The sequence below is a fragment of the Stegostoma tigrinum genome, chromosome 10, assembly GCF_030684315.1.
Source record: "Stegostoma tigrinum isolate sSteTig4 chromosome 10, sSteTig4.hap1, whole genome shotgun sequence".
Lineage (NCBI taxonomy): Eukaryota > Metazoa > Chordata > Chondrichthyes > Orectolobiformes > Stegostomatidae > Stegostoma > Stegostoma tigrinum.
In genome coordinates, this window is record NC_081363.1 from 9,673,111 (window position 1) to 9,687,073 (window position 13,963).

General features: G+C 43.2%; 1 protein-coding gene across 13 annotated transcripts in view; it reads left to right on the forward strand.

The window, feature by feature from the left end:
• The first annotated feature begins 1,442 nt into the window (after nucleotides 1-1,442).
• The window catches only part of ston2 (stonin 2), a 156,255-nt gene continuing 143,734 nt past the window's right edge, over nucleotides 1,443-13,963 (forward strand). For 3 of the 13 annotated variants that reach the window (XM_048537235.2, XM_048537228.2, XM_048537238.2), the window contains exon 1: nucleotides 1,443-1,657. Coding sequence is in view for 3 of the 13 variants with exons in the window: in XM_048537228.2 (XP_048393185.2) it covers nucleotides 1,616-1,657 (42 nt within the window). In the remaining 10 variants the exon portion in view is untranslated. Of the gene's footprint in view, nucleotides 1,658-1,760; nucleotides 1,858-2,860; nucleotides 3,037-5,781; nucleotides 5,963-13,963 lie in introns of those variants that run through there. The other 10 variants (XM_048537229.2, XM_048537237.2, XM_048537234.2 and 7 more) reach the window with 8 other exon arrangements.

Genomic DNA, 13,963 nt, shown 5'->3' on the forward strand with positions numbered 1-13,963 from the left:
GTTAACATTAATGACACAGACAATTAATTAATGACACAAACTTAGCAATGAAATCCTGCCATGAATTGTCCATTATATCCTAATAGGTGGAGCTTCTCACCTAACCATTGCATGTAATTGCCTCACAAAACATTTGATAGTTCAGAATTACCCACACAAGATGAATAAATCCCAAGTGATCATTCCGAAGATGGGTGAGGGGTTAAGAAGCAGACGAGCGCAAATCTCATCAATCTTGAAACTATTTCTCTATATCCATCAAACACCGCTCGGTGTTTTTGCAACAATCTTCTTTTCTGGGGGGACCATTTTGTGGAGCATCTGTGCTCTGTACACAATAATTGACAACACCTTCCGGTCACTAACCATTTTCATTTTCACTCTCCCTCCCCCTCCCTTGATGGGGTGGCACAGTGGTTAGGACTGATGCCTCATAGCGCCAGGGACCTGCGTTCAATTCCAGTCTCAGGCGACTGTCCATGTGGAGTTTGCACATTCTCTCCGAGTCTGCATGGCTTTCGTCCAGGTGCTCTGGTTTCCTTCCACAGTCCAAAGATATGTAGGCTCGGTGGATTGGCCATGCTAAAATGCCTGTAGTGTTCCGGGAGGTGTAGATTAGATGGGTTATAGGGGGATGGGTCTGGGTGAGACAGTCTGAGGTTCCGTGTGGACTTAGGCCAAAGGGCTTGTTTCCACACTGTAGGGATTCTATGATTCTATGACATGTCTGTCCTGGGCCTCCTCAAACACCACAATGATGCCACACATAAACTGGATGAGTAACATGTCACATTCCACCTTGGGAACCTACAGCCCAATGGCCTGAACATCGAATTCACCAGTTTTAAAATCTCCCAATTCCCCAATCTTATCTTATGTCCAACTGTCTCCTTGGCCTGACACAACCCGTCCATCTTTCTCCCCACCAGCCCCTAAATAAAAACCGAAAGAACTGCGGACGCTGTAGATCAGTAACAAAAACAGAAGTTGCTGGAAAAGCTCAGCGGGTCTGGCAGTAACCGTGAAGAAAATATCGGAGTTAATGTTTCCAATCCTGCACCCTTCCTCAGAATGTTTTTGTTCCGCCTCCCCCTACCCGAATCCAACTATTACCACCCCACCTACTTATCCCCAGCCCCACCCCTCCTCCCTACTTTCATTCCCTTCCCCCTCCCCATTTCTGAAGAAGGGTCCCGACTAGAAACATCGACTTTCCTGCACCTCTGATACTGCTGGACCTGCTGTGTTTCTCTGGCTATACACTGCATCGACATCCACCTGGACCCATCTCCATTCGCGGCTCATCAAGTGACCAATCAAAGGGCGCTGATGTCCATGGTCCAATCGTGGAGGAAAGGAGCACGGCCAATGGGATCCGAAATGGGGAAATGAGGCGTGGCGTCGATGTCGACCTTCCAGCGGCCCCAGACGTGCGGAGCCAATGGGGGGAGCCGGTTTCGAGTGAGGGCGGGTGTGTCTAGGCAACGGCCGGGAGCGTGCGGCTCAGGCTCTCGAGCCTTTTAAATGTTGGCTTGAAACGGCCGTTTGTTCAGCTCGAGCGGAGGGCGGTGCGACGCATTAACTTAAACACGGGAGGCGGTGGTGGAGTCCGGAAATGTCAGTATGCCAGATCGAGGTGAATGTTCGATTATATGCAGTAGGTGTTCTATATGAATTATTTGTTTATGTATAAAACTTCCACACTCCTCCCCTGTCTCCTCCCCAGCAGCTCTGGCGTGTTTGTGCTAGCAGGTTGCGCCGTGTGAGCATCGTGGATGCTGTAGGGTCCTAGTGTCTCTCTTTCCTTCTCCATGTCAGATGCCAATTTGCGGCCAACTCCAGTTCTCCTGTTTCGAGGTCCGAAACTTTTTTCGTGATCATTGTCGACTTTTGGTCGGAGTATAATCGTGAGGGTGTACACAGTTCTAAGTATTTTCTCAATTTATGGCTGTCGTGTTAATGGGTCAGGAAATTTGGTTTCCAGTTTATTTGAACATCGTGATGGGAGTGCGAACAAATTGGAAGCGTCAGCTCTGCTTTTTCGCGAAGGATGCTGAATTTACCAAGCGATTTCTGTTATTGTTTCTGATTCCCAGAATCTGCAGTTCTTTTGGTTTGTTGGTTTCTAAATCGAAATGGCACACTATCCAGAATCGAAGTAAAGCTCCCGGAATGGTTCTATGAAATTTCGAATGAGCAGTCTTCCTCCAAAAGTGCGCTAATCGCGCAAGTGACTGAGCTGGAAGCATTGTTACCAAGCAGCTCCTTTTACGCCCCAAAGTGCTTCCTTTTGCTAACTCCTTCCCCCCCCCCCCCCGTTAATAACTGAAACAATGTTCCAAAAAATCTTTAATCACTGTGTCTTCTAATGATTCCCTATTCAACTTTTCATATCGATGTCACCATCTGCTGTCCTCACTGTGGACCTCTAAAAGTTCTCTAGGTAGAAGACTTATGGAGGAAGCTTATAAAGTACAAATAACTCTAACAGTTAATGAAAAAATAAACTTTAGGAAGTCCTTATTGTTATTTATAAATTTGTTGAATGAAATCAACCGTACAGAATCTGTTTACAAAAACGTGCGAATGCTATTTCAAGTGTTTTCTGCGTCTACTTTACCGTTGACCTGTCTTTAAAGAAAAGTTTAATCTGGGGTCTAAAAATAACAAAACTGGCAATTAAAAGAATTAAAATTTTATGAAAAGGAGGCAATGCAACAGATCTTCTGGAAAATTAAAGACTGAAAAAACAAGCGTTCCCCAACAGTAAAATATAGCATGATTGATTCAGTGAGCAAATTATTCTCAACTGCTGCTAATGAGAAGGACCCAGTTTTATTTTGATTTCTTATTTTGATAGCTGATATGAGTGGCTTGTGATCAGACATAATGGGAACTGCGGATGCTGGAGAATCCGAGATAACAAAGTGTGGAGCTGGACGAACACAGCAGGCCAAGCAGCATCTTAGGAGCACAAAAGCTGACGTTTCCGGCCTTGTGAATTCGGTTTCATGCTTTTAAATGTTCAAGCTAAAAGTAAATGAAAATTTGCATAAATGTGGTTGAAATGGACACACACGTAGCAATACCGCAGAAGAAAACATTAAGATATATTTACATAAGTAAACTTTATTTAAGAGCTACCTAAGGATTATATTTATTACTCTTGGAATATGAATTTTAGAGAATTTGTGATGTAGCTGTTGGAAAAATAAGAAATTCCAAACTAACCACCAAGAAAGCATAAGATAAGTGAAGAGTTTGGCTTGCTGTCTGAATATTATCAAGGTATTATTGTAATTCGTTGTGGTCAGAAATAGTCTGTAATCATTGTGGAGGTTCAGCACATAAAGTTAGAATATTGGTGACTTCAAGTTGAGGGGAAACACAGCTCCTGAAAATGTATCCCAGTAATTAACTTCTGCAATCTATGGTTCCTTATCCCCAAACCCATTCTAAAGTTTGTCTTGAAGCTGCTGAAACAGAAGGATTGTCTCATTTTTGTGCAGCTAGTTGGAATTGTATAGAATGCCTAATTTTCCTGAGAATACTTGTTGGTGTACATGCTGCAGAGTAAAGAAGATTATTTCCTTTTGAAACTTGGGGAACTAGCACTTTCACATTGTAAGCAACTAAGACAAGGTGCCAAATGTTTCTGTATCATGTTCACAACTAAAGTTGTGTTTTACAGATATGAATAGGTTTGTGATTTTTTTGTTTGATATTGCAAATGGAGTTGCACTGGAAAGATTGTGATTTGTTGATTAAAAATGTAAGGAAGATCTTACTTTTACTATTGTAATAAAACTAGCCAAATATTCCAATGAAACATCTGAATATAATAAGCACATTCTCAACCCTTTCAACTATTAATTTAAATACACTTTTCTGTTTCCAGGCTTTCTATAAGTCTTGTCTAAATTAAATCCTAATGACATGAACTTTTAGATCAAATAGTTTTAAATAGGGAGTTCTGAACCATAATATCAGAAAATTATGGAGACAAACATGTAACTACAGATACCTTATTTATGTAAGTTAAAGATATTTTAACAGTTGAGCTTTCCTGCTCCTATGATGCAGCTTGGCCTGTGTTCATTCAGCTCTACACCTTGTTATCTCAGTATACTTCCCTTTTGAGTGCAACTACACTTTCTGTAAAGTAAATATAGTGAATAAGCTGGTAATGTCCTAATTGTTTTTTAAAAACAGGCTTAAGGAAAAAAGTGAGTGCAGCTGAGGAATAAGTGTGTCTATGTAACTGATAACCAAAAAGAGAACTGTTACCAAGTTCTGTAATCAATCCATTATAAAATGAGCAACCAGTAGTGCTCACCAGTTACACTTGCCCCATACCTCTTTTCATGATCACTTCTATGTGAATCTTCAGAAGAAAATGTTTGTTGGCTTAGAGATAAAATAACTATACCCTGGCTATTAAATTTTACAGGGTCTTTTAAAAGTAGTAAATGCTGTAGAAGTGAGCATATAACTCAAAATATCTTATGAATTATAATAAGCTATGCCTCCAAAATGTGAAAGACCTAAACTTTAAAGTCATGAGATTTTTAACTAAGAAACAGTGAATTGTGAAGTAACTTCTAAATAGATGAAGTCATGCATTCTGTCATTTAGAGCTTGATTAGTTCTGTCACTTATCAACCACACCCTTTGCATGTACACTATTTTTCTTTCCTGCAATATTGTTTGCTTTTGCTTTTTCATGGCAAGCCCCTCCAATTCTATTAAGGGATGGGTCAATATGAAATTGAGTTTATTCCAATTATATTACAACAGGCAGTAAATGGACCTTTTCCCAATTCACTCGTGTCCACACTAATAAGGCAGAGTATAAAGGCAGGCCTGTTTTGTATGATCCAAAAATTATCAGCCTCTTGCAGAATGAACAAATTCAGATAACCCAGAACTGAACTTTGAACTATATACTGGAAAAATACATGAACACTTGGTGTATACCCCTGAGCTCTTTTTTTAAGAAAGAGTTCTGACAGGTCATGTATTTCAGTTAGTTAGTTTAATGCAAGACATACATTTCGACAAATAAAAAGTCACTGGTAGAAACTATTTTAATTGAATCTTTTGAAGAAATCTACTCTTAGAATTGCACAAATGTAGAAACATACACTATTTTGCTGTCATTAGCTTGAAATAAGATTGAATTGAGCAAACTAAGGATGTAGAGTTATCTTGGGGCATGGTCCTTAAAACTCTGATCTCTGTGAAGCACTTGGAATGTTTTATGGTACTATGTAAATACAAGAATCACCACCGGTGATGATATTTGAAAGAACTATATTTCCAACAGACATCTGCTTCTTGATGTCTGGCCATTAGTGACGAAGACCTTTGTAGGTAATGGGAATGCTGAGGAATGCACCTCATGCTGACTATATCAACACAAATTTGCATTTTTATATAGTACCTTTAACACAGTGAAGTATACAAGGTGTTTCTCAGGAGCATGCAGAATGTTTTGCTTGAGCTAAGGATTTTTTTCCCCGCTGTATTCCTGACTTGGAAATGTGTGTATCTGTTACACCTCACTGGGTAGTGAGCTGGAAGTTAAGCCTTTGTAATTCCCAGAGTCGTCATTATAGATAAAAATTGCATTAAAGTAGAAAATTTCCAAATTATCTGTTAGACTTGGGTGAACAGTAAATATGGTTCAGGTTTCTGTTCTTGATAAGAGTTACTATTTATTACAAGTAAATACATTGTAACTACTAATGTCTTCTAAAATTTCCTTACACATAAATGCAGATAAATAACATTGGCCTTGTGAGCAGAGTGGAAAAGTGCTGGGGAATGAGTTCAATGATGTCGGTCCTTAGGATTCCCAAATCCTTCAGTTCTTTCACTTATCCACAGCAGGCACAGAGCAACTGCTTCACAAATTATAAAGTCTGATGTATTGGTTAAAAGCATCAGCTTACAACAACTGGTAAGTGGAAATTAAACTGGCTTTCTTCAGGCTTTGGGTACTTTACTAGAGACAGAGAAAAAGAGCGAGATAGAGACAGATATACCATCTGCCCTTTCAACAGTCAAAATCTCCTTGCCAATATCTTCCTCCCTAACAGGTTATTTAGCTAGCCAGGCACCAATCTGATAACTGTTGTCAAGGTGATGGCCTTGTGCAGCTGCAGTTAGTCACAATTCCAGAAAACATGACCTCCTGTCCCTGACAACAAAATGAGAGGCTGGATGAACACAGCAGGCCAAGCAGCATCTCAGGAGCACAAAAGCTGACGTTTTGGGCCTAGACCCTTCATCAGAGAGGGGGATGGGGTGAGGGTTCTGGAATAAATAGGGACAGAGGGGGAGGCGGACCGAAGATGGAGAGAAAAGAAGATAGGTGGAGAGAGTATAGGTGGGGAGGTAGGGAGGGGATAGGTCAGTCCAGGGAAGACGGACAGGTCGAGGAGGTCCGCCATCTACAATCCGACCCCACCACCCAAGACATTTTTCCATCCACACCCCTGTCTGCTTTCCGGAGAGACCACTCTCTCCGTGACTCCCTTGTTCGCTCCACACTGCCCTCCAACCCCACCACACCCGGCACCTTCCCCTGCAACTGCAGGAAATGCTACACTTGCCCCCACACCTCCTCCCTCACCCCTATCCCAGGCCCCAAGATGACATTCCACATTAAGCAGAGGTTCACCTGCACATCTGCCAATGTGGTATACTGCATCCACTGTACCCGGTGTGGCCTCCTCTACATTGGGGAAACCAAGCGGAGGCTTGGGGACGGCTTTGCAGAACACCTCCGCTCAGTTCACAACAAACAACTGCACCTCCCAGTCGCAAACCATTTCCACTCCCCCTCCCATTCTTTAGATGACGTGTCCATCATGGGCCTCCTGCAGTGCCACAATGATGCCACCCGAAGATTGCAGGAACAGCAACTCATATTCCGCTTGGGAACCCTGCAGCCTAATGGTATCAATGTGGACTTCACCAGCTTCAAAATCTCCCCTTCCCCCCACCGCATCCCTAAACCAGCCCAGTTCGTCCCCTTCCCCCACTGCACCACACAACCAGTCCAACCTGTCTCTGCCTCCCTAACCTGTTCTACCTCTCACCCATCCCTTCCTCCCACCCCAAGCCGCACCCTCATCTCCTACCTACTAACCTCTTCCCACCTCCTTGACCTGTCCGTCTTCCCTGGACTGACCTATCCCCTCCCTACCTCCCAACCTAAACTCTCTCCACCTATCTTCTTTTCTCTCCATCTTCAGTCCGCTTCCCCCTCTCTCCCTATTTATTCCAGAACCCTCACCCCATCCCCCTATCTGATGAAGGGTCTAGGCCCGAAACGTCAGCTTTCGTGCTCCTGAGATGCTGCTTGGCCTGCTGTGTTCATCCAGCCTCACATTTTGTTGTCTTGGATTCTCCAGCATCTGCAGTTTCCATTATCTCTGATACAATTTTTACCTTCTGTCCCTGTACTGTTGTGTCCCAGGAAGGAGTTAGATTTAGCTACTGGAGCTCAAGATATTGAAAATTTATGCAAAGAAAATGAGATTAGGATTCTGAGTTGAATAATCAACCTCAATTATATTGAATGGCAGAGCAGGCTCAAAGCACCAAATGACATATTCCTGCTCCTATTTTCTATGTGAACAATCAGCAAACATTGCGAAATAACTGCACAAAGGTCAGTATTCTGTCATCAGATGAACTGTTATTTATTTTCTATAGTTTATAGGAGATGTAAGGGTGCCAGTTGGAGGCCAGGTTACATATGAATTTTCTGTAATAATTCACCAACCCAATGAAAGACCTAACCTCTGGTACAAACATGGAGACTAAGGCACCTTTGATTGCCCTCACTTTATCTTCCAATGGTTGTAATCTGGCATTGTCAATTTTGTAGCCTAAGTAGGTCACTTGTGGTGCCTGGAACACGCATTTCCCTCCTAAGGCATACATCCGCCTTGGAGAAAATATTTAAGCACTATGTCCAACTTCTCTAAATGCTCTTCATTGGTGTTCCCAGTTATTAGCACATTATCCAGACAACTGGTGACCTGAAAATGTTTTCCATTGTCCACTGGAAAATGGCACAGCCTGATGATACCTCCAAAAGACAATCTTGTATATAGTACAAACCTTTATGGGTATTAATTGTGGCATACTTCTAGGAATCGTCATATAATCCCAATGGCAGGAATGCATGGTTCTTCTCCAGTTTCATGAAAGACAGACCTTCTGACAGTTTTGCATAGAAGCCCTCTTAATTAGGACTTCACTCAGGTATCCATTTTCCAATTTAAAAAAAATGTTGAGCCAATCAAGTTGATTCTTTCTCAACCAATTTCACCCCTTCAAGCTTAGGCCCAGCCTTTTACTACAACCAGCGGTAACTAAACTAAGTGCTTCTCATAAAAAAAATAGGAATCAAAATTGAACCCTTAATCTGTAGGGGTTCCTTTTTAATATAGGTTTTTGCCCTGACTGAGGTCTTAGCAAACTTAGGGTTGGACTCCAGAGTGAATTTGTTAGAGATTGGTTCTGCAATCACTGATACAACCATACTGGCATCAACATCCATTAGAACTGGGTGACCATTTATCCAGGCATTTATTTTGATTGTATCAGAGATAATGGGAACTGCAGATGCTGGAGAATCCAAGATAATAAAATGTGAGGCTGGATGAACACAGCAGGCCAAGCAGCATCTCAGGAGCACAAGAAGGGTCACTTTATCTTCCAATGGTTGTAATCTGGCATTGTCAATTTTGTAGCCCAAGTAGGTCACTTGGGGTGCCTGGAACACGCATCTGATGAAGGGTCTAGGCCCAAAACGTCAGCTTTTGTGCTCCTGAGATGCTGCTTGGCCTGCTGTGTTCATCCAGCCTCACAATTTATTATTTATTTTGATTGGTTGTGATCTGGATGTTGCTAAGCAATTTAACCATTCCAAACCAGATGTTGATGGACTTTCCAGTGTGTGCATTCTCCTGGATACCAGCCTATAAGTTATTTTACTCAATTCAGGCTGAGTGGGAGGTTTCACTGTCATGAGTCCATGTACTGGTAGCTACTAAAATTGTTCGCCAGCCTGGATCCTCGAGAAAATGTTAACAGTTTGGCTGAGGCTTGGTTTCAATTTGGGGTTTCTGTGAGTTGACTTAGAGTCCCTCTGTCTGGGATACGTCCTAAGTGAGGCTACGCAATTGTTTTCACTCAAGTGGTATTCCTCAAGCCTTGGTCATCTTGGTGAGTTTGACCACTTCCATCAGGGTACCCTAACTCAGAAGCTCCACTTGCCATCTTTTCTAATGACAGATCCAGTTGTAATGCTTGTATGATGTCCTGTTGGGCTTCCACTAGTAGGCACTTTTTCATGGTCACATCATTAATCCCACTCTCATCACCTCTGAAATAACTCTATGAATGCCTGTATCCTGTCACAAAGTCACCCTTTATTTATATGTGCGTGGCACAAGACACTGACCCAGCTAGCTCCTAGAATGAACAGAACTGCTGATGCTCCTTTTTTTGTTACCTATTTACCTAATCAACCTGTTTAGAGGTGTTATTACATACCTTGAGAGCAGGTGAGATTTGAACCTGGGCCTTCCAGGAATAGGAACACTGCCACAAGAGGGGCCTCCAGACACTCTCTTGTTCATATGTCAGCCAGGGTGCTGTGATCGGACCAGGCTAAAGCATCAATCAGGAAATTCGTATTATGAGATCACCAGGCTGACCTTGTTCTAATTGCTGCATATTTTATGTGGCCTCCTGCTGCCATGCCATATATTCGCATCGTATCTCACTGCTTGCAAAGCGACTGCAAAAGCATGACCTACAATGAATTTTATAAAGCAAGTTGCTGAAAGTTCAGCAATATCTTCCTCATTTATTTGTTGTAAATTAGACCTTTCTTTAGTTTAGTCTCCAATCAACAGTAAAGTAAAATAGGGTCTTTATATATTGGGATCAGAGATAATGGGAACTGCAGATGCTGGAGAATCCAAGATAACAAAGTGTGGGGCTGGATGAACACAGCAGGCCAAGCAGCATCTTAGGAGCACAAAAGCTGACATTTTGGGCCTAGACCCTTCATCAGAAACCCTTTTCTGATGAAGGGTCTAGGCCCAAAATGTCAGCTTTTGTGCTCCTAAGATGCTGCTTGGCCTGCTGTGTTCATCCAGCCCCACACTTTGTTATCTTGGGAACTGCAGATGCTGGAGAATCCATTATCTCCGATCACAATTTTAACCTCACTGCGAAGCCTCTTCCAGGATGCCTAACCTGAAGAAGTTACCCATCTCCCTTGGGAGAAACCTCAGGGGATCTCTCTCCCACTGCAACTCTCACTTATCCCCTTCTCCCACCTCAAGCCGCACCTCCATTTCCTACCTGCTAACCTCGTCTCGCTCCCTTGACCTGTCCGTCCTCCCTGGACTGACCTATCCCCTCCCTACCTCCCCACCCATACACTCCTCTCCACCTATCTTCTCCTCTATCCATCTTCAGTCCGCCTTCCCCTCTCTCCCTATTTTATTTCAGAATCCTCTCCCCATCCCCCTTTTTCTGATGAAGGGTCTAGGCCTGAAACGCCAGCTTTTGTGCTCCTAAGATGCTGCTTGGCCTGCTGTGTTCATCTAGCCCCACACTTTATCCTGTTACTAATAATTAGTTTGAGAATTGGTTTCTTTCTTGTCAGTAATGGCACTTAGAAAATGGGTTTGTACAAAAAGCAAGAGTTACGTTTTCTGAATTAATAACACTATTTTTGATTCAAGTATTTTAATGGTGATGGGTAGATAGTCGTGTAGCTCAAAAGTCTTGTCGAGAAGGTGGTATTAATACTTTTATGTAGTTAATAGAGAATCCAGCAATTATGTTTGTAGTTTTTTTCATTGTGAAATATTATTATCTTCTTACTCTCTTTATCACATTATCTTGTTTGTTCAGTGATACATTGATAACATTTTAGTATGTTTTTCCAGTGTGTAGCAGTTCTTTTGTGTTGTTTATGCCTGCACATGTTCCTTTGAAAACACAAGTTTTCAATGTTCCTTAGACTGATGTCTTAATTTTTATGCGCATAGGGAAATTGACTTCAGACATGCCAGCGCAATGGAATCACATAGGTGTATAATTAGTGGTAGATTGGATATCAGCAGTTTTAATATCTTACCCAAATTGAAAATTAGCCTATTTTTTTTGTAAAGTTGCTATCGTCTTGTCAGTACTATTGATGATGTCCTTTTAAAGTTGGTTAATTGCTTCTTTGCCATTTCTATTGCACTACTACCATGATGGATGAATATTGATGCAAAACAAATTTTGGTTTCGGACCTAGGCCCAAAACATCAACTTTTGTGCTCCTGAGATGCTGCTTGGCCTGCTGTGTTCATCCGCCTTCACACTTTGTTGTCTTGTTTTCGCATCAACTTGGTTAAATCTCCTAAAATAAAAATCTAAATAGAGATTTCAAGCCTAGAATTGAATGACTTTTGTAAAGAACACAACTTTTTATGTTTCTCTATTTTGGATTTGTTGCACATTTTTAAAAAGAATTTATTGTATGTTGTGTTTACACTGTTGCTTAGTGGAAGAAGTTGGGCTTTGTGAGATACCACAGCATTATTGATGTGTGTGCAGAGCAAGCTTTGCCTAAAGATTGATCGCTATTTGGTTAGTACAATTGTGGAAGCCAGAAATGGTAACCATCATCATCATTCTCTCTCTCTCTTTCTCAATCTCTCTCACTTTTGTTCTCACTTTCCCTCTCATAGCACAAACATCCATTCAACCTTTTGATTCATAATCATGACAAAACCCGTTTTCTAATTCACAAAATGGTTGATTCTGCCTGAATATTTGGAAATTTTTGAGCTTCCCTGCTATGACTTCTTTCTTAACATTTGTCAAGGGAAAATATTAGATGTTATGCTGACTGCTTTCTGTCTTCCACAATATTTTTGGATAAAGGAGTTATATTTGCTGTCTTTCAATCTAATGGAAACTTGCTGAATCAAGGGTATTTAGAAAAATTAAAACTAATCTGTCCCACTTGCTACTTTTAAGACTGAGATGAAATCCATCAGGACCTGGGCATTGCCAGCTCACACCTCCAAATATACAACAAGTATACATGGCAATTGTAATTTTCCTGAGATCCTCTCTTCCTCTCATTTCTTGATTTATAGCTGCTTCTAGGATGTTAATTGTATCTTCATAATGAAGACTGATTCAAATTCCCACTTCCTACAGACTAAGGGGGTGGCCATAGGCACCCGCATGGGCCCCAGCTATGCCTGCCTCTTTGTAGGTTACGTGGAACAGTCCCTCTTCCGCACCTACGCAGGCCCCAAACCCCACCTCTTCCTCCGGTACATTGACTGTATCGGCGCTGCCTCTTGCTCCCCAGAGGAACTCGAACAGTTCATCCACTTCACCAACACCTTCCACCCCAACCTTCAGTTCACCTGGGCCATCTCCAGCACATCCCTCACTTTCCTGGACCTCTCAGTCTCCGTCTCAGGCAACAGCTTGTAACTGATGTCCATTTTCAAGCCCACCGACTCCCACAGCTACCTAGAATACACCTCCTCCCACCCACCCTCCTGCAAAAATTCCATCCCCTATTCCCAATTCCTCCGCCTCTGCCACATCTGCTCCAACGATAAGACATTCCACTCCCGCACATCCCAGATGTCCAAGTTCTTCAAGGACCGCAACTTTCCCCCCACAGTGATCGAGAACGCCCTTGACCGCGTCTCCTGTATTCCCCGCAACACATCCCTCAAACCCCGCCCGCGCCACAACCGCCCAAAGAGGATCCTCCTCGTTCTCACACACCACCCCACCAACCTCCGGATACAACGCATCATCCTCCGACACTTCCGCCATCTACAATCCGACCCCACCACCCAAGACATTTTTCCATCCCCACCCCTGTCGGCTTTCCGGAGAGACCACTCTCTCTGTTACTCCCTTGTTCGCTCCACACTGCCCTCCAACCCCACCACACCTGGCACCTTCCCCTGCAACCGCAGGAAATGCTACACTTGCCCCCACACCTCCTCCCTCACCCCTATCGCAGGCCCCAAGATGACATTCCACATTAAGCAGAGGTTCACCTGCACATCTGCCAATGTGGTATATTGCATCCACTGTACCCGGTGTGGCTTCCTCTACATTGGGGAAACCAAACGGAGGCTTGGGGACCGCTTGCAGAACACCTCCGCTCAGTTCGCAACAAACAACTGCACCTCCCAGTCGCAAACCATTTCTTCTCCCCCTCCCATTCTTTAGATGACGTGTCCATCATGGGCCTCCTGCAGTGCCACAATGATGCCACCTGAAGGTTGCAGGAACAGCAACTCATATTCCGCCTGGGAACCCTGCAGCCTAATGGTATCAATGTGGACTTCACCAGTTTCAAAATCTCCCCTTCCCCCACCGCATCCCTAAACCAGCCCAGTTCGTCCCCTCCCCCCCCCGACTGCACCACACAACCAGCCCAACTCTTCCCCTCCACCCACTGCATCCCAAAACCAGTCTGACCTGTCTCTGCCTCCCTAACCTGTTCTTCCTCCCACCCCAAGCCGCACCCCCATCTACCTACTAACCTCATCCCACCTCCTTGACCTGTCCGTCTTCTCTGGACTGACCTATCCCCTCCCCACCTCCCCACCTATACTTTCTCCACCTATCTTCTTTTCTCCATCTTTGGTCTGCCTCCCCCTCTCTCCCTATTTATTCCAGAATATTCACCCTATCCCCCTCTCTGATGAAGGGCCTAGGCCTGAAATGTCAGCTTTTGTGCTCCTGAGATGCTGCTTGGCCTGCTGTGTTCATCCAGCCTCACATTTTATTATCTTGGATTCTCCAGCATCTGCAGTTCCCATTATCTCTGATTCAAATACTTGTTTAATTTATCCAACATCTTTTATTTTCCATTATCTATTCTCCA